Source organism: Lithobates pipiens, unplaced genomic scaffold, assembly GCF_037356315.1.
Source record: "Lithobates pipiens isolate NorthernLeopardFrog02 unplaced genomic scaffold, aLitPip1_a1.2 Scaffold_19, whole genome shotgun sequence".
Taxonomy (NCBI): domain Eukaryota; kingdom Metazoa; phylum Chordata; class Amphibia; order Anura; family Ranidae; genus Lithobates; species Lithobates pipiens.
The window spans coordinates 171,230,384-171,255,539 of record NW_027507764.1 but is presented as its reverse complement, the minus strand read 5'-3'; the positions used below and the strand labels follow the sequence as shown (position 1 = coordinate 171,255,539).

The window sequence follows — 25,156 nt, the reverse complement described above, 5'->3', positions numbered from 1 at the left end:
CTGGCCGTTGGTTGTCGGGGTCTGCGGGCGGGGGGCTTATCGGAATCCGGGAGCCCCCTTTAATAAGGGGGCCCCCGGATACCGGCCCCCCACCCTATGTGAATGAGTATGGGGTACAATGTACCTCTACCCATTCACCTGTAAAAAAAAAAGTACAAAAAAACACAACACACGAAATAAAATACTTTATTGCACAGCTCCGGGGGTCTTCCGTCTTCGGGGGTCTTCTCGCCGGACTCCTCCGCTATCTTCTTGTAGCTCTTTTGCTAGCGGAGGAGTCCGGCTTTCTTCCTCGCCGCAGGCCTCTTCTCCCGACTTCGGGGGTCTTGTCCCCCTCTTCGGTTCTTCTGCCGGGCCACCAGACTAAGTACATCATACAGTTTGACCGTGTGTACGCGGCATTAGACTAAATGACAGTTTTTGTTAGTTTCCTGAGAGTTAAAGAATCAGTTTGTTAAATCCTCTGATGCTCCAGTGGTGAGATCTCTGCCCTTGAGTTCTCAGGTCTGAACCACAGCCAATGCCACTACAAACGTAGCACCAGTTTAGGTGTTCGCTTTTATATTGATTTTATTATGGTCAATTCCACAGAAGCAATGAAAACGCCCAAAAATCCTAGATGGATAGGAATGGAGTCAGAAACTACAGACGGTACAAAGTGGCTGAATTAACCAGAAAATATAAAAAGACAGTGATTTAGCCCAGTTGAGCTCATCTGTAGGTGAAGTGTCAATTTTAGGTGGTTGATTTTATTTATTTTTTTAATCATTCTATATTTACTATTTTTTTTGCATTGTATATCTAAATGTCAATCTTTTGCTGTCATTCTTTGCTGTAAAGTGTCACTAAACCCACATCATAAAAACTATCAATAAGCCCTGTAAATTTGTGGCCATTCTTTGGACAAAATAGTCCAAGCTCTGTCAGATTGGATGGAGAGCATCTGTGAACAGCATTTTTCAAGTCTTGTGACGGATGCTCAGTTGGATTTAGGTCTGGACTTTGGGCCATTCTAAAGCTGCTTTCACACTGAGGCGCTTTATAGGTGCCACAGCGCTAAAAATGGCACCTATAAAGAGCCTTTCCTGTCTCTCCAGTATGAAAGCCTGAGTGCTTTCACACTGGAGCGGTGCACTTGCAGGATGGTAAAAGCAGCATCTTTGCAGCGTTGTATACACCACTCCTAAAGCGCCCCTGCCTATTGAAATCAGTGGGGCAGCGCCGCCAAACCTTTTCCGGCCGCTAGCGAATGCTTTTAACCCCCACAAATTTCACTCCCCAGATGTGCAAAGCTGGTAGAGACATACCCAAAGAGACTTGAAGCTGTAATTGCAGCGAAAGGTGGTTCTACAAATTATTTACTCAAGGGGGCGAAATACAAATGCACACCACACTTTTCAGATATTTGTAAAAAGAAATTGAAAACCGTTCATCATTTTCATGCTACTTCATGTTGGTCTGTCACATAAAATCCCAATAAAATACTTTTTGGTTTTTGGTTGTAACATGACAAAATGTGGAAAAGGGGTTTGAATACTTTTTCCAAGCTCTGTCAGATTGGAAGGAGAGCGTCTGTGAACAGTATTTTTCAAGTCTTTTCACGGATTCCCGATTGGATTTAGGTCTCGACTTTGGGCCATTCTAAGGCTGCTTTCACACTGAGGTGCTTTATAGGTGCTACAGAGCTAAAAATAGCGCCTATAAAGAGCATCTCCTGTCTCTCCAGTATGAAAGCCTGAGTGCTTTCACATTGGAGCGGTGCACTTGCAGGATGGTAAAAAAAAGTTCTGCAAGCAGCATCTTTGCAGTGGTGTATACACCACTCCTAAAGTGCCCCTGCCTATTGAAATCAGTTGGGTAGCGCCACCAAACCGCCTGCAAAGCGACGCTTTGCAGTCGATTTGAACCCTTTTCCAGCCACTAGCAGGGGTTAAAAGCGCCCCGCTAGCGGCTGAATAGTGCCACTAAAACAACGGTAAAGCACGGCAAAAAAATAACACATGAATATGCTTTGATCTAAGCAATTCCAATGTAGTTCTGGCTGTATATTTAGGGTCGTTGTTCTGCTGGAAGGTGAACCTCCGCCCTAGTCTCAAGATTGCCCTGTATTTGGCTTTATCCATATTCCCATCAACTCTGACTAGCTTCCCTATCGCTGCTGAAGAAAAGCATCCCTATAACATGATGCTGCCACTACCATATTTCACGGTGGGGGTGGTGTGTTCAGGGTGATGTGCATTGTTTGTTTTCTGCCACACATAGCGTTTTGCTTTTAAGCCAAAAAGTAAAATTTTGGTCTCCTCTGACTAGAGCACCTTCTTTCACATGTTTGCTGTGTCATCCACATGGCTTCTTGCACACTGCAAATGGGATTTCTCATGGCTTTTTTCTTGCCATTCTTCCATAAAGGACAGATTTGTGGAGTGTAAAACGTTATCCTGTGGACAGATTCCCCCACCTGAGCTGTGGATCTCTGCAGCTCCTCCAGCGTTACCATCGGCCTCTTGGCTGCTTCTCTGATTAATGCTCTCCTTGCCCAGCCTGTCAGTTTAGCTGGATGGCCATGTCTTGGTAGGTTTGCTCCATTTTTGGATGATAGGTTCAAAAGTGCTTCATGAGATATTCAAAGCTTGGGATAATTTTTTATAACCTAACCCCACTTTAAACTTTTCCACAACTTTATCCCTGACCTGTCTGTTGTGTTCCTTGGCCTTCATGATGCTGCTTGTTCATTAAGGTTCTCTAATGAACCTCTGAGGGCTTTACAGAACAGCTGTATTTATACTGAGATTAAATTGCACACAGGTGGACTTTTAGGTTATTAGGTGACATTTGATGGCATATTGGTTCCACTAGATTTTAGTTAGGGGTGTCAGAGTAAAGGGTGCTTGAATACAAATGTGTACGTCACACTTTTCAGATTTTTAGTTATCATTTTCCTTTCACTTTACAATTGTGTGCCACTCTGTATTTGTCTATCACATAAAATCACAATAAAATACATTTACATTTTTGGTTGTAAAATAAAAGAAAGTGTAAAATTTCAAGTGGTTTGAATACTTTTTCAAGGCACTGTATGTAAAAGAGTGTTTTATTGCAATATATACATTAAAAACAATATATACCGTATATACTCGAGTATAAGCCGAGATTTTCAGCCTCTTTTTTTAGGCTGAAAGTGCCCCCCCTCGGCTTATACTCGGGTCACCGCCGTCTGCCTACACGATCAACGTGTCGTGCAGACAGACGGCGGCCATTCCACTAATTAAAAGCTGCGCCTCCCTGTCTGTGATAGGCGGAACACTCAATTTCCCAGCAGTCAGTGTTCCGCCTATCACGGACATCCGCTCATTCTCATACTATGGACGAGGATGTCCGTGATAGGCGGAACACTGACTGCTGCGAAATTGAGTGTTCCGCCTATCACAGACGGAGGCGCGGCATGGCACGGCACGGCTCGGCACACAGAGGCTGCAGAAGGCAAAGAGACAGGTAGGCTGCAATGGACACGGATGGACGTGACACAGGGATGGACGGGACACAGGGATGGACGGGACACAGGGATGGACGCATGTCTCACCCTCGGCTTATACACGAGTCAATACGTTTTCCCAGTTTTTTTGTGGTAAATTAGGGGCCTCGGCTTATATTCGGATCGACCTATACTCGAGTATATACGGTAGTTAAGAATGCCCAAAGAGGCTCCCACATGGCTATAATACTGTACCCATGCATAAAATAGATGACCATAGAAATTCTCCAATGCAACAGTGATGCTCAGTAGACACTAGAGCAGTATTGATACCCATGAAATGCATAGAAAACAGTTCTATAGTTGGTAGATTTCTACATGTTTTCCAGCAGTAGGCTGCTGAAAAAGTGGGTGTCACAGCATCTAAAAGGAGAAAAACAGCACAAAATACAACCTACAAGTTTATCAAGGGTAACAAAGATCATGCAGACCAACCACTGGGTCAGGGCTTCAGGACTCACCCAAGGCTGGGAAATGAATAGTCCAATCCAGGGCAATACACCGGGATGCTAAATCCTCTTCCCAGAAGGTATGGAAGACACAGACAGACCAAAAACAGCTAAAAGGACATTTGTTCAAATTGATGTATAGTACATCAGCCCAAAGGGCCTGTTAGCACCATTCTACCAAATATACAAAACTAACCAATACAATTACCAAAAGAGTAGGACTCCATCATTTAAAGGAGGACCACGATGGAGAGGGACAACATATCAGATGAAACTCCAGCCTCACAAAATGCTGAAGTATCAGGTTCTACACAGATTATTATACAGTATCTCACAAAAGTGAGTACACCCCTCATATTTTTGTAAATATTTTATTATATCTACTCATGTGACAACACTGAAGAAATGAAACTTTTCTACAATGTAAAGTAGTGAGTGCACAGCTTGTATAACCATGTAAATTTGCTGTCCCCTCAAAAAAACTCTACACACAACCATTCATGTCTAAACCGCTAGCAAAAAAGTGAGTACACCCCTAAGTGCAAATGTTTAAATTGGGCCCAAAATGTCAATATTTTGTGTGGCCACCATTTTTATCCAGCACTGCTTTAACCCCCTGGAGTTCACCGGAGCTTCACAGCTTGCCACTGGAGTCCTCTTCCACTCCTCTATGACAACATCACAGAGCTGGTGGATGTTAGAGACCTTGCCCTTCCATTTGAGGATGCCCCACAGATGTTCAATGGGGTTTAGGGGGCCTGGAGACATGCTTGGCCAATCCATCACCTTTACCCTGAGTTTCTTTAGCAAGGCAGTGGTCGTCTTGGAGGTGTGTTTGGGGTCGTTATCATGTTGGAATACTGCGCTGTGGCCCAGTCTCCAAAAAGGAGGGGATCATGCTCTGCTTGTACATGTTGGCATTCATGGTTCCCTCAATGAACTGTAGCTCCTCTGTGCTGGCAGCACTCATGCAGCCCCAGACCGTGACACTCCCACCACCGTGCTTGACTGTAGGCATGACAGATTTGTCTTTGTACTCCTCACCTGATTGCCGCCACACACGCTTGACACCATCTAAACCAAATAAGTTTGTTAGTCTCATCAGACCACAGGACCTGGTTCCAGTAATCCATGTCCTTAGTCTGCTTGTCTCCAGCAAACTTTTTGCTGGCTTTCTTGAGCATTATCATCATGCAGTGTGCGGCGTATGGTCTAAGCACTGACAGGCTGCCCCCCGCCTCTTCAACCTCTGCAGCAATGCTGGCAGCACTCATATGTCTATTTCCCAAAGACAACCTCTGGATATGACACTGAGCACGTGCACTCAACTTCTTTGGTCGACCATGCCGAGGCCTGTTCTGAGTGGAACCTGTCCTGTTAAACCGCTGTATGGTCTTGGCCACCGTGCTGCAGCTCAGTTTCAGGGTCTTGGAAATCTTCTTATTGTCTAGGCCATCTTTATGTAGAGCAACAATTGTTTTTTTCAGATCCTCAGAGAGTTCTTTGCCATGAGTTGCCATGTTGAACTTCCAGTGACCAGTATGAGAGGGTGAGAGCGATAACTCAAATATTACACACCTGCTCCTGATTCACACCTGAGACGTTGTAACACTAATGAATCACATGACACCGGGGAGGGAAAATTACTAATTGGGCTCAACTTGCACATTTTCACTTAGAGGTGTACTTACTTTTGTTGCCAGCGGTTTAGACATTAATGGCTGCGTGTTGAGTTATTTTGAATGAACAGCAAATGTGCACTGTTATACAAGCTGTACACTCACTACTTTACATTGTAGCAAAGTGTTATTTCTTCAATGTTGTCACATGAAATTATATAATAAAATATTTACAAAAATGTGAGGGGTGTACTCACTTTTGTGAGATACTGCACAGTGGGTCTATTCAGACCTCAGATGCCTCCATAAACAAAACCTGTCTACACAAATCTGTATTATTACATGTAGCATGGCAGCCCTCTTGTTACAATAGCAAAGTTTCATTAAACCCAGTGTATGAAAAACGTTCATTACATGATATATAATAGAATGTTCATACTCAAAGCCACTAAAGCATTCTTTTTGTGTAGAGTAAAGTATACCTGGTTGTTCCTGCCTTCAGCTGTCCCTCCCATCTCCTCTATGTCCACACAGTAGGTTGAGCTTGTGTAGACCAGCTTTTCTCTACTGAACATGCTTCTGTTTCAGTTCCCTCTAAGCTCTTTTTCTTATCTTTTCAGTCCACATGACTTGGAGCAGTTGCAGGTGGAATGGACAATACACTTGGCTGCCTTCTAGGCAACATCATTTATTACTATAGCAAGAATGACTAATAGTGAATGTGTGTGTACTTTATGTAAAATGTTCTTGTTAAAATAACTTTCTGTTTTTTGCTTAGGTGCGTTATCATTGGGCTTCTACCCTCCTTTGGATGAACACGTGAATAGTACAATCCTTTACATTCCCTCTTTTATGTCAGCAATAGAGATGCTTTTAACAATTGAACGGTTCATGGTATCAAATTCTAGCATCATTCAGCTCCCAGGTGGATGCAGCCAAAATCTGCAGATTATTTTAAGAAAAATCTCGTAAGTTGAAAAGTTTTACTTATATGCTTGTAATCCTCTTACTTTATCTCTATAGACAACCAGATTTATTCCTGCCTGGTCTGATTAGAGTTTTTGTCTCTTCTGGTCTGGTTATTTGGCTGACAATTCCATGTCCACTTTCTATAGTGACAGAATTGGGTTGGGTATATGGGTTTTGGGACTGATAAAGGGGCACAAGTGGCAAGGGTTGCTTATAGCCAAACACCATTGCTTATGTTCATGGTTTGGCCAGATTTTAGTTTGTAATTTGTTTAATGTGAACGCTTTGGCTCCCCTTTGCTGGTAAACTGGTCTCAGGTCCTTAAAGCAGGCACATTCAGGTGCTTGAAGGCATTCACAGATTACTTCCAGAGCAACCTAAGATCATCAACGACTGGGGTACTCTAATAATCAAATGGTCATCAGAGCTAGAATGGTCTGGACTACCTCCTCTTTTTTTTTTTTTTTCCCCCAACAATCGTGGCCTGTGTAAAAGGACAGTAGGAAGGTGAGCCAATTCTGGAATCTGAGTGCACATTAGAGCTCCTTTAGATGCTCATAGTCCCTGGAAGTTCAGCTTTAAAGGAAACTGTTTGAGAGAAATACGGAGGTTGCCATTTTTAAAGTGGAGTGCCCCTAAAAAAAAAAAAAAAATTAAAAGTCAGCAGCTACAAATACTGCAGCTGCTGACTTTTAATAATCGGACACTTACCTGTCCCAGGGTCCAGCGATGCGGGGGAACAAAGCCCCCCCTCGTTCTCCGCTCCTCTCGCAGCGCCGTCATTCATACTGGGGGCACCCAGCTGTGGCTTCACAGCCAGGCTCCCACTGCGCGACAGGTCCCAGATGACTGCGGTTCAAGGGGAAGTGATGTCACCAGCCCGGGCAAAGAAGAATGCAGACTACGAGGGACTCCCTAGCAACAGGTATTTAGAGGTGAGTAAAAAAAAAAATTCCAATTATTTTTTTTATTTTTTTTTTAAGAATTTTAAACAATTTTTTATTTTTTTGGTGGCAACACGACTTTAAGAACCTTATAAGAATTCTAGCTTCCAGGCTGTCTCTGACATTAGTGAATTCTGGGTCACTGACCTAGAACAAGTATGTTGATTAGAAAGTCAGGATGAAAGACTTCCTTTTCTGCATAATTGTTAAGGTAGTTACTCAGAAATTACGAAAACCATCAACATGACAACCAGATACCTACTAAGGGGAGGTCCACAATAATGGCCTCCTTGTTGTCTTAGTACAGGTTCTGTTGGGGCCATTTTACCAAGTATGTTGAGCCCAAAAGTTTTCTTGAATATTTATCCTAACCATAAAGTACTAGACACAGGAGAATATTCATACACCATGGGTTAAAGACATGTACCTTCAAATGACACTGGCAGAGCTTTAGAGGACAGGCTCTTGGACGTCTCCCCTATAACCCTACCTCATTCCATAAGATCGCAGTGTTGTGCTAGTGTCTAAGAGCCCTTTCACACTGAGCCGCGGGGGGCCTCGGCGTTAAAGCTGCGCTATTTTTAGCGCCGCTTTACCGTTGTCTTAGCGGTGCTGTTCGGCCACTAGCGGGGCAGTTTTAACCCTCCGCTAGCGGGCGAAAAGGGGTTAAATCCGCCCGCAAAATGCCGCCGGTATCACAGCGCTGCCCCATTGATTTCAATGGGGAGCATCGGTGGAAGAGCGTTGAGTTCACCGCTCCAAAGAAGCTGCTGGCAGGACTTTTTGTGATGCCCTGCCAGGCACTGCTCCAGTGTGACAGCTCTCGGGCTTTCACGCTGAAGTGAAAGGAGCCGCTTTTTTTCAGGCGCTATACAGGCGCTATTGTTAGCGCTGTAGCACCTGAAAAACGCTGGCAGTGTGAAAGGGGTTTAAAGGTGATGGACCTTTTCTGCTTCACTGAGAATCCGTAGCTTTACTAATTTATTATTTTATCATAGAGCCTCATTGTCTTCTAATTCCAGCATAGAAGCAGTCTGACTAAGGCCCCTTTCACACTGACGTCCCGTTCAGGCCCCCCTGTCAGTTTTTCAGGCGGACCTGAATGGGTGCTCCATAGAGCTCTATGGAGCGTCGGATGTCAGCGGTGACATGTCCGCTGACATCCGACCCGCTCCGATCCGAAAAAGTGTCATCGGATCGGGTGACGACGGGAACTGCGGTCCGTCGTCATCCGATCTCCCATAGGGGAGAGCGGCGCTGTGACAGGTCTGTCCCTGCGCAGTGTGCAGAGACGGACCTGTCTTCTCCCTGCTAAGCGGGGATCGACGGAGTGATCCCCGCTGAGCAAACGGATATCCACGGGGCGGATCAGAACTGATCTGCCCCGTGTGAAAGGACCCTAAAGGGTGACTCCTGTAAGGATTTTTACTCCCCCAAACCCTTTACTGAACTCTGACAAATACTAAAGGGGTAGCTTCGGCGCTCACCTGCTGTTGATTGTACCTAGTATCTGCAGGGAACTCACCTGCTATTAATTGTACCTAGTCTATTTGAGATCAAACAGTGTGACTACAGTGAATTTCTTATTGTTAAATTACTTACTGGTAATTCTACACATAAATAAAAATTTTAATATAAAAATAAACAAAAATAAAAATTCCACATGTGCTAACAAATGACAATATGAAACATGCATGAAGGTGTTAAAGAAATGCTGGTTTAAATTATCACAAAATTACTATATATTAGTGCAAAAACTTCAATATACTTTCTACAATATTAAAAAGTGCATATGTGCATTTATGCAAATCACATCATGAAAAAAGTGCTAAGTGCTTATGAAAGTGCCACAATTTCAATATATACTGTAAAAAATTAAAAAATGCTACGTGCTTCTATAAGTGCTGCAATATGTAAATACGGTACTTTACATTTTGTAAAGTCTCTAAATAGAAGAATACAAATATAAGTTAACACACAAGTCCAGCAGCGGAAAATTAATATCAGAAAGTCCCTTCTGGAAAAAAAGTGACAGTGTGCTTCAGTGCTTAGGGGGTTCCTGGATTGCAACCGGTGCGATTTCCGTGCATAGAGACAATATTCCGCGCTCACCAGCTCCCCTGCCCCTTAAGGGGTTAATGCGCCTCCACAGTGTGAGCCCCTGTGTCGCTATATAGAGCTGCTCCGGTTACCATCCAGTAATTTTCCTCATTAAAAACAAAATGAAGCATACATAGTGTAATCCAGTTTAAAACCAAATTTTATTAGGTGCATGAAATGCTACTCACAAAAACGAAGGATGAAAAAGCGCCTCAGTGTATATGCTGATCACAGCATTTGAATTTGCCGCCGTAAAGAGAGAGTGTTCACCTTAGGCCACGCCCTACGCGTTTTGTCATTGGATGTCGTCTGGAGCTCTATCCAGTGGAAAAAGAGTTCACAAATAATTTGGCTGTTTCTGTATTTGCTCCTGCTGTCTCTGTCACAAACAAACATTTCACTGTTTCTATTAAAGATTGTCCTTCTAAAATTCTGTAAACCCTGACCAACATGACCCTGTATTTCAGGATTGTGCTTTTAACACAGCAGTTGCCTTTCTTTTTGGCACAAGGTTTGGCATTCTAAGACCACCAAACGTATCTCAAAGCCCTCTTCACAATGAATGGGAGCTCTCCCTCCAGTCCTGTCACTATGATTGGTGTCATTTGGTGCAGTAAAACATGAGTTGTGGTCCCCCTCCCCCCCACATCCTGCCACAGTGCTCTGTCCTGCTGCTGCAGAGTGACAGCAGGAAGGAGCAGTAGACACTGGGCAGGCTAGCACATTCAGCTCTCTCCTGTCTAGCCTAGCCTGCCACAGTGCTTTGCAGTCAGTGAGTGGTATGCACAGTCAGTTTAGTGAGCATTGTATATAATCAGTGTATGGTGTGTAAAATCGGTGTATGTTACATGCATTCAATGATTTGTCACTGTATAGATGTACAGTGTACCGAGTGCCCCTTCTCTCCTCACTGACCCTGATATCACACTGCACAAACAGCTCTCTCTACCTTCAGTCATCCTCCAGACCACCCTCTCTGATGACATTGCCCCCTCATCCGCCTTTCACATGTTATCACTCCACCCTTTCTTCACACATGGGTTGTGCTTGGTTGTGCACTGATAACTTCACCTTTGTCCTAGGGTAGTGATTGGTGGAGATGTCTGTGTGTTCCCGGCATCTCTGCCTCATTAGTCTGTCTGGTCTCTCCTGTGTCCCATTAGGCCAGGAGGAAAGGCGGGTGTGTGGTCTCTCTGCACTTTGAGGGCCAGCCACACTGACATCAGGCTGCCGTGTTATGTGGAGCCCATATGGAGAGTCGCCCCCCTCTCTGAGAATACTTGCCAGCTCTCCTCTTGATCTAATTTCCTCAGCCTGGCAGGCAGCCAGCAGCACACTGTCTGGTGGGTGTCACCTGGGTGCGGTGTGCACCCCCAATAGCGACACCACTGCCTCCCTGCTAACAGTGTAGGAAGAAGGGGGCATCTGTTTACCTCTCTCTAGATGCTTTCTGCACTTTGCATTGGCAGACAATCAGTTTTAGGCTGGCCATACATTATACAATTATTATACATCATAGGACACAGCCATTGTAGTTACTATTTGGGTTATAGGCCACCTTCAGGTGATGGACACTGGCACGCCCTAAATGAAAAAGTGCACTCCCTATATAACCCCTCCCGCTGGTGGGAATACCTCAGTTTTTTCGCCAGTGTCTAAGGTGTTGGTCACGAGTAAAGATGTGCTGTGCTGTGCTGAGCTCCACTGGAGCAATCCTTACTGGGGCTAGCCATGCAGCTGGATCCATTCAAAGTGTCTTTTTGGCCAAATTGAATGGTCTTGCCGAAGAATCGAGGTCTTGCCTGTAACACTTCTCTTTTTAGAGAGCTGGATCCTGGGATCCAGTACTTTTTGGTATTAATGCCATAAAGTTTTACTGGCAGAGGTGCTATTACAGGTCCAGGATTGTGGGTTTCCTCAAGGATCCCCAGCTACTGAAGGTTTAACGGAACCCACCGGGAAAGGTGAAGATTGGGTCTGTTGGTTTACCACAGAAAACCCTGCAGCGGGAAAGGTAAGTAGAGTTTTTCTAAGAAGTTTTCAAAATTTTCTTATGAATGTTTCCTTTAATTTAGTCTCACCACTGGAGGCTGTATAGAGCACTTACGTCTCATGCTTCTCAGAGAGCCCACAATGTGTCCAGGAAACAGCAGTTTTTTCTTCCTCCATCTGGCAGCAGACCTCCGGTAAGGCTGGGGGGGTTTTGCCTCCCCACCAGACGCCCCCCTGTGCTGTTTTTTCTTCAGGGAAAGAGAGCTCCCCCTCCGCCATTTCTCTCTGTTGATCCCATAGGATCGCAGCACACGGAAAAAGCTTTCTTTTGAAAGGAAGGAGGAAGGGCCGTAGCGAGGGGGCAGGGCTTAGCGCGTCGTTGATATCCTCCAGTGTGTGTTTTTAAAGGCAACATTTTTGCTGTTTCAAGCTGCGGAGGGACACAAGAGTGAAGGTATATATGAGGTTGGGTGACACAGGCATTCCTTTGACACATTTGCTACTGCATCAGGCTGAGCATTAATAGCAGCAGCAGAGCTGGACTATTGCTCAAGCAATGCATGCATTCCTTCTAGTAGTACCTCTGCTTTCTGCATCGGCTATGGTTGTAAGGGAAGTTAAAATCGCCTCAAAAAAGGGCTCCAGAAAGACTATAGTCATTACGGAGCCTAGATCTATCTAAAAAAAAACTCCCCTGAGAGTGATATGGCTGGTCAGAGTGAGCCATCAGGAGGGGCAAGGGTTGCAGCTGCTTTTAGCATTACAGCCCCTGTATATATAACTAAGGAGGTTTTTTTCTCCAACCATTCTAAGCAAAAAAAATTGATGCTTTAATTGCATCCCAGAGTGGGACTAAGCATAAACAGGTCCCCGTCCATTGCTCAGGACCTTCATGCTGAGGAATAAGGGGCGAGAAAATTACGAATTTCTCTCAAGGGACCAGGAAGAGGCTGATTTCCAAAGAACCTAATACGAAAGGATCCGGTTTGCAGGAAAGGTGTTGGTAAAGTGTCTTACTGAATTGGTCTGCTCCACATTTTTACTGACAATAAGCACAGTCAATCGATGAGCCCACTTTTGGTTTGGGTTCACTAAAGCCTCTTTAATCTGTTCATGCTTTTCCTATCCATACATGGATAAAAACACTTTTGTATTCTGAGTGGGAGCACCCAGATAAACAGTTTTTTCCTCCAACCAAAGTTTTCAATACTTTATCCTATGGAGGAAAAGTTCTATAAGAATTGGGGGTTTCCAGCAGTTGACATTGCTATATCCTGACTTTTCCAGTAGACAATGTTCATATGCTAAAGGATCCCACAGAAAAGTTGGAATTCCTTTTGAAAAGCTATATTTTGCTCGCAGGTTCAGCCTGAGTTGGCAGTGATCAGAGTATCTGAGTCCTTAAAAGACCAGTTTATGGAGGTACTCAAGATTATTCCTGATCAGCAGGCCCAAGATTTGCTAAGGATATCAGAAGTGTTGTGTTTTACAGTAGACACTATGAAAGTTTCTGTTCTCCAGGCCTCACGGCTCATTCTAGGGCTGGTACATGTGCATAGAATCTTATGGTTGAGAAATTGGTCAGCCAAAGTGCCATGCAAAAGCTCTTGGACTTTTTCTCATTTCATAGTGAACGGTTATTGGAGACAATCTGGATAGGTATATCCAAAGAATTTCTAATGGGAAAAGTTCCCTTTTACCGGTTAAAAAGAAGTTTAAGCATTTTTTCTTTTAAAACGTGCTTCTTCTCCGGTGCCAGGAGCATCAGCTTCCATGCAGCCAAGACAGACTCCACCATCAGGTTCAAGAGGTAAACGTCAGGCTTAGTCCCAGAGCCAAAATAGGACCTGAGGGAGGAAACCCACAAAACAAAATACTAAAGCCTCTTTATGAAGGGGCACCCCAGCTCGATCGAGTGGGGGGAAAGCTTCTACAGTTTTCAAAAGTCTGGCAAGAACAATGTCAAGACAGATGGGTGGCTTCCTCAATTTCTCTAGGTTACAAACTATCATTTCCGAGGGTTTCCATCTCCTTGTTTTCTCAGATCAAATGTTCCCAGAGATCCATTGAAAAAGAAGTCTCTCTTTCTAGCTTTGGATCATCCCTTGTCTCAAAGAGTGATATCAGTGGTCCCCTTGGAAGAGCAAGGATTAGGGTTTTTATTCAAACCTTTTCTCGATGCCAAAAATGGACATGTCAGACCCATTTTAGATCTTAAAGATCTAAACTGTTTTTTGAATACCGTTCTTTTCGCATTAAGTCAATTCAATTAGTAGTCTCCATCCTACAAGGGGTAGAACTTCTGGCGTCAATCGACATCAAGGATGCTTTTCTCCATGTGCCGATTTTCCCCACTCACCAGAAATTTCTATGCTTCGAGGTAGAAAATCTTAATTTCCAGTTTATAGTTCTGCCTTCGGTCTAGCTACTGCACCTAGAGTGTTTACAAAGGTCCTGGCTCCTCCTTTTTACCAAAGAATAAAAGTGTAAAAAAATAATGCGCTGTGAAAAGATGTGCTCTACACTACTGAAGACTACACAGTAAGATGCAAAAATTAAAACAAAAAAGTGTGGCGCTTAGGTGGCAACAAACCACATGAACCAGTAAGGCACTAATTCAAGCAAAGAAAATTACATACACTTCAAAAAAAAGAAAATATGTGTAAATTCTGTTATATATCAAGAGATCTTACTCCCAAGTGGAAGAGTGCATGAACCTCATGCACACAAAAGGTTAAAGTAAATAAAATTAATTTAACATATATAGTCCATCAAGTGAACGTCTAACAGTCCTTGAAATGTGTAATATCAATCACAATTCCAAACTTGAGGTGACGTAAAAAAGGTGAAATTCAACTTCTGATGTGTAGAATAATACCACCACCACCGTGATAAATAAGGGGAGAGGAGGCTTAGCAAATGACGTGGACTCAGAGGAAGGCTTACGCCTCTCGAGTCATATGGGCCTGTAGGTTAGCAAACCAGATAATCATACATCTAGTGTGTAATCTCCCGCAAGTCTTCAGGTCATGAAATCATCCGTAGCGATCCTCCTATAGTGCTCATCCCATGAAAATAGGGGGCTCAGGTATCAAAGACCATGGAAGTAGAAAACTAGCATAGCGTGATACCGTTTTAACATCCAATTTATTTAAAAAATAATAATAAAATTACACTCACATTTGGTTCAATCGTAATAACATAGTCAGAAAATAGCGATGTCTGTAAGGGGGTCCACCCGACGCGTTTCAACTAAACAGTCATCCTCTGGGGTTTGGACCCCCCCCCCCCCAAACAGCATCGCTTATAAGTACAAAATGACCCCAAAATAACCAATGAGCCCGGAAGCACTTGGATGTCCGCCAAATATCCAAAATATAAACGAAACTGTGAATATTTGGATATGAAACATTTTCCACATCTTGGGCATAAATTAGTATCCATCCTGTGTCATAACCAAGCCTCGTTCTGATCACGAGGCCTGGCCAACCAAACACCAGCATGCAGCATAGCCAAGCCTCGTTCTGAAAACCAAGCCTCGCTCTGATTATGAGGCCAGGCCTCATATTAGCATCTGTCCTGTGTCGTAACCAAGCCTCGTTCTGATCCTCCTTTTAACTAGGTTAGGGGCTCAAGGTATAACAATATTAGCCTACTTAGATGATCTACTCTTGATAGATCAATCGGTAGCCCGCTTAAAACCAAAGTTTGGTGACCACAGTCAGCTAACTGGAATACCTAGGTTGGATTCTCAACCTAGAAAAATCCTCCTTAAAACCATCAAGGAGATTGCAGTACTTGGGGCTGATCATAGATACATCTCAGAAGAGGGTGTTTTTGCTCCAGGAAAGGATTAGTTCCATAAGGAAACTGATTCAGTTGATCAAAACAAAGAAGAATCCTTCTATTCGATTTTGCATGAAATGGTTGGGAAAGATGGTGGCTTCTTTCAAGGCCGTTCCTTATGCGCAGTTTCATTCAAGACTGCTGCAAAATAGTATCCTGTCAACTTGGAACAAGAAGGTCCAAGCCCTGGACTTCCCAATGCCTTTATCTACCCAAAATTGCGTTAGCGCCTTAATTGGTGGTTGATATCCAAGAATCTTCAAAAAGGAAAATCCTGCTAGTTACCTTGAAGGTGGTAACAACCCGATACCAGCCTTCTGAGCTGGGGAGCAGTCCTGGAAGAAGCGTCCGTCCAAGGGAAATGGTCCAAATCAGAGACGACCTTGCCTATCAATATTCTAGAGATTCGGGCAGTACGTCTGGCCCTGGAGGCCTGGACATTCAGACTACGGAATTGTCCTGTCAGGATCCAATCTGACAATGCCACAGCTGTGGGGGCATGAGAAGTTGTGCAGCCCAAAGAGAGGTGAATCATATTCTGTCTTGGGAAAACAACATTCCTTGCCTATCTGCAATTTTCATTCCAGGGATAGGGAATTGGTAGGCAAACTACTTGAGTCGCCAACAATTGTTACCGGGAGAATTGTCCCTTCACCTCAACATCTTTCTGTCATTATGCCAATAATGGGGCTTTCCAGACGTGGATCTGTTTGAGTCCAGGTTTAACAACAAGATCGACAACTTTGTGTCAAGAACAAGGAATCTGATGGCGCACGGAACAGATGCCTTGGTTTTTCTGTGGGATCAGTTTTTCACTGATCTATGCATTCCCTCCAGTTCTGCTGCTTCCGCGCCTTCTCGCAGGATCAAGCAAGAAGGGAAGGAGGCAATTCTTGTGGCCCAGGAGATCTTGGTTTGCCGAGATCGTAAAAATGGAGGTAGGGGATCCTTTGAACCTACAGCTATGGCCAGACCTTCTCTCGCAAGGTCTAGTATTCCATCCTACCTTACAAACGCGAAATTTAGCGGTTTGTCTATTGAGACCCACATTCTAAAAGATAGTGGGCTGTTAGCTTCAGTAGTTTCTACTTGGTTAATACTAGGAAGCCAGCCTCTGGATTCATATACTATAGAATATGGAAGGCATATGTCTCCTGGTGTGAATCCAGGGGTTGGCACCCCATGAAATATGTCATAAGTAGCATCCTTGAAATCCTACAGATAGGATTAGAAATTAAGCTGGCCTTGAGTACCATCAAGGCCAGATGTTGGCTTTATCTGTTTTGTTTTGTTTTTTTTCCAACTACCTCTTGCTTCACATTCTCTGGTTCAAAACTTTATTCAGGGGATAACACGGATTAATCCTCCAGTCAGGTCACCCCTGAACCCTTGGGACTTAAATACATTGACCATGTTTTACAGCCTTTGGTCTTTTTGTGTCACAAAAGGCATGTACCGGTTATATATCTCCTGGGCCCTCAAATGCTCCTACTGGTCTCCTTAATGCACGCTTCCCAAGCCTTAGATGGTATACACATCGCTCCTCATATCATCCTATATGGACCAAAATTTGTTGCTCCAATAGTGTAAAAACCTCCAATTTATTCCACAGATAAAAGTAGCAATTGCACTTACAAAACTGACGATGTTAGAAACCCAAAGTCCGGTGCGCCAGCCGGTACACACTCGAACAACCCGCACTTCCTGGATCTCCAACCACATACATAAGGTGACTTCAGCGCGTCCCTCCGCCCTACGCGTTTCTTAATAGTTACGTCGTCCAAGGGCATGGGCGGCATGCTGTGTCACCTCCCTTTATGCGGCCACCGTCAAACCAAGCCTTGCTCTGAGTTAAACCGTAAAAAAAAAAAAAAATTTGTTTTTGGTGCAGTTTATTGGAGGTTGCCTGTGGGAACGGGACAGTCCTGGGTACACATAGGTTGCAACTCTGGGACGTACTTTGAGCCCATTTTTCCTTGTGTTGTGACTTGGTTAGTCTGACGTGAGATGGGCTCACAGTTTTACCTATATCTTCCTCTCTTTTTTTATAAAATTTTCGTTTTCTAAACAGAATTTTGAGTCAGTTTTTATGTATGGTTAATATATGCGGGGAGCCATTACCGTTATAGTCCTGCTGAATAGACATAGCTATGGTTTAACTCAGAGTGTGGCTTGGTTTGACGGTGGCCGCATAAAGGGAGGTGACGCAGCACGCCACCCGTGCCCCTGGACGATGTAACTCTATTACAAAACATGTAGAGCAGAGCGTCACGCTGACGTCACCTCGTGTATGTGGTTGGAGATCCAGGAAGCGCGGGTTGTCAGAGTGTGTAACGGCTGGCGCACCGGACTTTGGGCTTCTAACATCTTCAATTTTGTAAGTGCAATTGCTGCTTTTATCTGTGGAATAAATTGGGGGTTTTTACACTATTGGAGCATTTATCTTTTTTATGCCAACTATAATGCCAACGAGTTTTGGTCCATATGGGATGATATGAAGAGCGCTGTGTATACCATCTTAGGCTTGGGAAGCGTACCTTAAGGAGACCAGTAGGAGCATTTGAGGGCCCAGGAGATATATATCGGTACATGCCTTCTGTGACCCTCTGTAATGGGGGGGGGGGGTTGGGGGGGGTCATAATAGTTCCTGTAAGAAGTGAATCTTCACATATCGGTGGTGGATTGAACACGTTTCACTGTTGAAAGATTGGATTTGTTTTTCCTTCACTGATGGACTTTGATATATCATTTATTGTGTATAGTTTGCATGGGTGTAGGCTATATGTTTTTATCCACGTATTTGTATTTATTTTTAGGTTTTAATTTTTAGGTATTTTGCTATATATTAATTTGTCCTATACTATGAATTTTGTGGGGACTCCTATTATCGAATTTCAATACTATCACTGGTATATACATGGTATATTATTTATGTTTGATCATTTAATATTAGCACATTGAGTTTTATACATCAGATGCACGCTGCTCCTTTTGAGTCAGGCAGTGTGTTTCTGACTAATAATATCACACACACATTTGGGACATTGGGGTGTCATTGGTGTAGAGCAACTTTTTTAATTTCTTTCCCATTTTTTGCACTATAATTATGTTTTATAGTAAGGTTGCAGCTTCCAATAGGTTTACATAGGGATTAATTCTTTTTCCCTTAGCTGTATTTGCAGCGTGAGCATATTTGTATACCGTAGCACAGTTTCTTCTCTATTTTTCCAAATACCAGCAAAAGACAGCTCCATTTGTGGGAAAAAAAGGACGTAAATTTTGTTTCGGTGTAACGTCGCACGGCCGCGCAGTTGTCAGTTAAAGTGACACAGTGCCAAATCGCAAAAAGTGCTATGGTCAGGAAGGGGGTAAAATCTTCCGGGGCTTAAGTGGTTAATAAACAGTTGCGCAAAATGTCATATGAAACAAAAATTTGCAACCATCATCTTTTTTTTTTTTTATGCTACAAGGCCTCTGCTTTCAGAAAATATATAATGTTCTGGAGGTTTAATTTTATTGCCAAAAATTAAGATTTTTTACATGTATGCAGAAAATAAAATAAATTGCTCTGGAGCCCAACTGGATATAGCACAGCTCTTACGTGTTATCCCCTCATAACAATTCACACAATGAAAAAATAATGACATCTATATAAATCAAGTGCTCCTACATAAACATAAACCATGTGTATACAAATGTGTCCAGTGCTCCAACAACCTGCGATTAAATCTGCAAAAGTGGGGGGTGTGGCTTGGCAAACAATAGAGTAAGAAGCGGTGTATGTGAGCTCCCGAGCGCCGATACTCCTATTCCTATCCTGCACACAGATTCCTAGCCAGAAATCACTGAAGACTGCTCGTACCTTAGCGGAGTGCCTGAGAGAGATGTCGCCATCCAAATGCCACCCTGGGGCCGCGGACAAGCTGGCTCAGTTCCGCCGGCCGGGTACAGACAAGCAGGCCGAAGATGGCGCGGATGCGTGCGCGAGCACAGAGCGCCATGCACCAGACACGGCCAAAGTGTTGGACGCAATAGCGGGACTCCAGGGGACACTGACGGCCAAAATAGATGAAGTCAAACCGATATATCCCTACTCAGGCAGGATCTCTCAAAGCTACGGGACAGAGTCACTGAGGCAGAAACAAGGATAGGGACGGCGGAAGACATCCTCCACCCGCTGAGACACGCCACGGAAGACATGCAGAGGCAGATACACGTGCTGCATTCTCATCAGGACGACATGGAGAACCGTCTGAGGAGGTGCAACCTCAGGTTTATCGGACTCCTGGAAAAAATAGAGGGGACAAATCCTGCCGAATACCTGGAGTCCCTCCTTGTCCAAACTTATGGAAGAGAAGAGTTCTCTGTGATGTTCGCGGTGGAACGTGCGCGCAGCATCTCCATGAAGCCTGCAGCACCCGGAGCGCCTCCCCGCACATTTATAGCGAAGTTCTTACATTTTCACGACCGGGATAAAATTCTGAGGCTCACCAGAGAAAAAGGCAACATTCAAGTGGAAAATACCAGAGTAGCAGTATTCCCGGATTTCTCCAGCGAGGTGCAAAGGAAGCGATCCCTCTTCCAGGAAGTCAAGCGACGTCTCCGAGCACAACATCTCAAGTATGCCATGCTGTTCCCTGCCAGATTGCGGGTGGAGGACGACGGCCGTGCCCATTTTTTTTGAGGATCCAGCGGTGGTGACGGCCTGGCTGGACCTGCCTAATACTCGTGAGTATGCCTGCCCTATGACTGCATGTATTCTCTAATGTGCAAGCCAAAACTTTTATTGTTGGGATCCGGGGAGTCCCCCCCCCCCACGGGTTTAGGGTGACAATTGTGGCATCCTCTCTCCCGTGGAGGAGTTTGGCACTGGAACATTAGCCGCTGACACTTTATTGCTTCACCCCGCGGGGCAGGGGGTGGGGAGAGAGGACTTTGCTCTGGTGGTATCCCCCCTCCCGCTTTTAACCTTAGTGATACGCCACATCCTGCACCTGGACGGTCGGAGGGGTTTAAAGGGACTACCACGCTATGCAACATGCTTCCATGGGACATGCACTACAAACTTGTTCTGTTTTTCGGGGGGGGATTTTCCTGGGGGGGAATGTTATAAAGTCGGTTTTCACTGCTCTCTCACGCTTGGATACCGTAATGATTTTGGGGGGGGGCCCTCCTCCGATGGATGCCTCTTGGATGGGGGAGGTTCCGTCCTTCCATTTTGTGGGAGACCCGAAGAGCAGGGGATAGGGTGTGCACAGATGAAGTATTACTGGACCAGAGACTCTCTGAACAATGCCTGATCTGGGATGCTCTATAGCTCGGAAGGCGGCACCACTCAGATATCTAATCTGCTTGGCAATGCTCCCTGGCCCCGCTTATTGATAACTGCCGCTGGGGTTGGGGATATACAAGGCTGGGTAGAGCAGTTGGACCCTCAACTGCCTTGCAACCGCTATTTGTGACAGGCGCAGGGAGCTCACACGGTGGGATCATGGGTATTACCAGACCCTGCCGCACCGTGGAGCTCCACTGATTGACAGTGTGAAGAGTTGCCTCCAGAGGAATGTTCAATTATGTTTCTAAACTGGATGATGAGTGCTGGGGTTATGGTTGGGGATGATATGCTTTCACCATGTTGGGGAGGTGTAGAGCTGGGTGGAAGTTCAACAGTTATGCTGTAGTTTTCAAGGGAAATACCAATTTAGTGTATGCTGGCTAACGTGTGAACAATTTATGGGAGTGGGGCTGGGCCACTGGTGTGTACAACCGGGGAGTGACGAGCGTTTTGCACTACTCCCGGGCTGGCCACCACGGTGCCACTCCAGTCCCTCATGTATATGTTAGAGAAGGGTATGGCATCTGTGAAGTTCCTAACTTGGAATATCAGGGGGATGTGTAACAAGATTAAGAGAACCGCAGCCCTGAACTTCCTCAAGACCCAAAAAGCTGATGTTATAGCTCTGGTGGAGACTCGTATTACTGGTCACCTCCAAGCGGCCCTGAGACGGCCATGGGTGGGATGGGTGTTTCACAGCACCCATACCAACCAATCCAGGGGTGTCTCGGTGCTGATAGCTAAGAGGACCCCCTTTTGAATTGATAGCGATGGAGTCGGATCAGCAGGGCAGGTTTCTGTTTATGCTCGCTCTGGTGGGGGAGAGCCCGCTTCTTATCCTGGCATGCTATGTTCCTCCCCCATTCACATTTGATGTGGTTACAAGGGGGTTGGCGTTTATGGCACAGAACCCCTCGGTCCCGGTGGTGTGGATGGAGGATTTCAACATGACCATGAACCCGGTACTGGACAGACCGGGAGGGGAGCCACAACAAAATGACGTATGGCGACAACAGCACCCGACCACGAGAGCGTACACCTGTCACTCTACCAGCCACAACACGATGTCTAGGATAGACCTTATTTTAATTTCGGACATATTACTGCCCAGAGTGAGGGGTTCGGGGATTGCGCCGAGGGCCCTGTCAGATCATTCCCTGTGTTGGGTGACTATCTCGGTCCCGGGGTCGGGTTCCAAACAGGTCTGGAGGCTAAACCCATTCTGGCTCTCTAGTCTGCCTGATATAGAGGCCATAGCGGGAGAACTGCGCCATGTACTATAGGAGTCCGGGGCTAACTACACTAACCCATCGGAGTGGGATGGGTTTAAAAACCACGCCTGTGGGTTACTGTCACGGAAAATCGACCGTTTAAACCGGTCGTCTGGCCCCGCTATGCAGCTCTCAACAACCAAATTGCAGGAGCTGGAATCGGCCTACAATACCTACCCTAGCACTGATAATTTATGTAAGGTTAAGTTACAGTCTAGACTGGTCTCCCAGCTGCTTATAGAGAAAGCTAAGCAACACATATTCTTCAGTAAACAATGGGTGTATGAACATGGGGAGAGGGCTGGAAAATTACTGGCATACCTTACAAACCTGAATGATAGACCCCCGGTAGTTGTGTCCTTAAAAAAAACTCACAGGGTGAGATGGTCGCGGATATGTTTAGAAACTTCTACCGGGAGCTATATAAAACCCACCTCACGCACACCCAACGGGACATACAGGAGGAACTACATACAATAGATTTCCCAAGGCTTAATACTGATCAAATTAAAATGTTAGAAGCCCCTATAACTGACGAGGAGGTAGCAGAGGCGGTATCACAGCTGGCTAAGTCCAAGGCTCGGGGATTAGACGGTTTACCCCTAGAATTCTACTCAACTTTTTCTGAAGCCCTTATCCCTACCTTGACAAAACTCTACCACAATATATTTAGTGAATGGGCCCTTCCCCGTCCATGCAGGAGGCGCAAATTATAGTACTCCCTAAACCAGGGAAGGATCCGGGTTTCCCAGAGTCATACAGACCTATCTCCCTCTTACAAGTGGATATCAAGATCCTGGCTAAGATCTTGGTCACTAGACTAAATCGCGTTATATTATCTCTCATTCACCCCGACCAAAACGGGTTCATGCCGATGGATTTGATTCGGTGGAATGGCCCTACCTAAGGGAGTGCCTCGGAGCTTTGGGCTTGGGCCAAACTTCCGAAAGTGGATACGCATCTATTACCAATCGCCGAAAGCCAGAGTTCTTGTCAATGGATGGCTATCGGAACAGTTTCCACTAGAGAGGGGAACCAGACAAGGGTGCCCCCTGTCCCCTCTTCTGTATGCCTTGGCGGCTGAGCCCCTAGCAATGGTAATCAGGGTATCCCTGGACATAGAGGCATAGGTAACACCCTGGATAAAATAGGACTATACGCAGACGCCACGCTACTGTATTTGGCAGATCAGGGGCCGTCTCTCCAGACGGCACTGAAAATTATTGAACGAATGGGAGATTACTCGGGACTACGCATGAACTGGGACAAGCCCCAAATCCTGCCGGTGGACCAATTTCCTCCGCCACAGGTTACCCCGGAGCTTCCTCTGATCAGGGTGGGAGTGGTCAAATACCTGGGGGTGCAGGTCACTAGGGATCTGAGGGACTACTGTTCACTTAATATAGAGCCTCTATTTACGCTGCTTAAAATCAAGACGCAGGCCTGGGCCAAATTGCCACTCGGGGTTATGAGCAGAATTAATCTAGTGAAAAATGGTTCTCTTGCCCAAAATTCTCTACATGGTTTGGCACGCCCCCCTGTGTATTCCTCTTAGAGTATTTTAAAAAAAATGGAAAGTATACTTAACACCTTTGTTTGGGGACATGGACGACATAAATTAGCATGGCTCACTCTTTAAAACCCTACCACCATGGGGGGAGCCTCGCTTCCTGATCTGAAGGAATACTATCTTGCAGCGCAGCTGTCCCATCTACACTATTTTAACACAACGGAGGCACTTCGGTATCGAGCCCTGGTAGGGGACAACCCGGGAAATTCCATAGTGACTCCACTGCAGGAAAGAGGGAACGGAATAACGGTCACACCATCCCATGTTTAATCGCAGAATGATGGGCTGTTTGGGTAAAATGAATGGTTTGGAATGTCAAATATGTATCTGCTGTACCATTGATATGTTTGTTATGTACAAATTTTGGATGCAAAATGAGATTGTAATTGCATATGCTCAATAAAGTTGGTTTTCCCCCAAAAAATTAAAAATCTGCAAATGTGCTCAATCAAAAGAAAAATTCAGTTTCGATTTCACTCCTTCAGTGCGTCTCTCTATTCCCAATAGCAAAATATTGTTCCACCCTGTGTTCAGTTCCTGTGTGTGAAATCCAATCCACAGGTGATTGCCTTCACCAGTTAAACAGATCTGCACTCGCCAGACAGTAATGCCTATGTCTCTGAAAATAGTCACAATGATTCCAAAACAATCCTCATCTGTCTGTGTATGCTGCTGTGCAGAACTCCATGAAGGATGAATAATCCACAGGTCAAAAAAGAAAAAAATCATATTGTGTAGTTTGTTGCATCAAGCGTTTAATAAATAAACCAAGCAAATCCGCTCACATGTAACAAAATAAATAGGGCAGACTCAAAAATCATCCATCCATGGAGACTTTTGTTGTGTGAGTTGTTTGAGCACATACGAGGGACTAACACATTAAACGCTGTGCTGTATAATATTTCAATTGGCTTTATGAGTTTCACAAATCTACTTTCCAGCCTTCCCTTAAACTGGAATACTTGGGTCTGTTCCTGGACACATACCAAGCAAAAGCCTTTCTACCAGAAAATAAAGCTTTCTCTAAGAGCACATGCTCAACATTTGAGATTCAGAAGACATTCCACATTGAGAGTTCTAGGCATAATGGTAGCCTCCTTAGAAGCAGTACCATTTACCCAAATGCTTTGAAAAACACACCAACAATATCCTGTAGGCTTCTTCTCTTGATTATAAGAATAAAAAATCAGGTCAAAAAAACTTCAATAAACCTGCTAGCACTTGTCCTAGCCCTAAGATGTACAAATATCTAAAATACATACAACAACCCACCAACAAAGTACTTATTGCTCACTATATAATCACGAATTGTTTTACAAACCATATCCTGCAAAAATTTTACATATGACAAAACACACAATCCTTTAGTGCAGATTTCCCATACACCAGGCAATGTACCACTGTTTTTCTTTAATTTTTCTTTTCAAATAAACTCATTTAAAGAGAAGCTGCTTAACTCCACACTGTGATGATTCTCCGGAGCCTTCCACTCTTGTGTCCAACACACCAAGTCTCTTACCGAATCACTA

General features: G+C 44.7%; 1 protein-coding gene across 1 annotated transcript in view; it reads left to right on the top strand.

Annotated features, from left to right (window-relative positions):
- TOPAZ1 (testis and ovary specific TOPAZ 1) overlaps positions 1-25,156 on the top strand; it is a 594,775-nt gene that overhangs the window by 538,122 nt on the left and 31,497 nt on the right. The window contains exon 19 of the mRNA XM_077491472.1: positions 6,379-6,568. Coding sequence (XP_077347598.1) covers positions 6,379-6,568 — 190 coding nt within the window. The remainder of the gene's footprint in view (positions 1-6,378; positions 6,569-25,156) is intronic.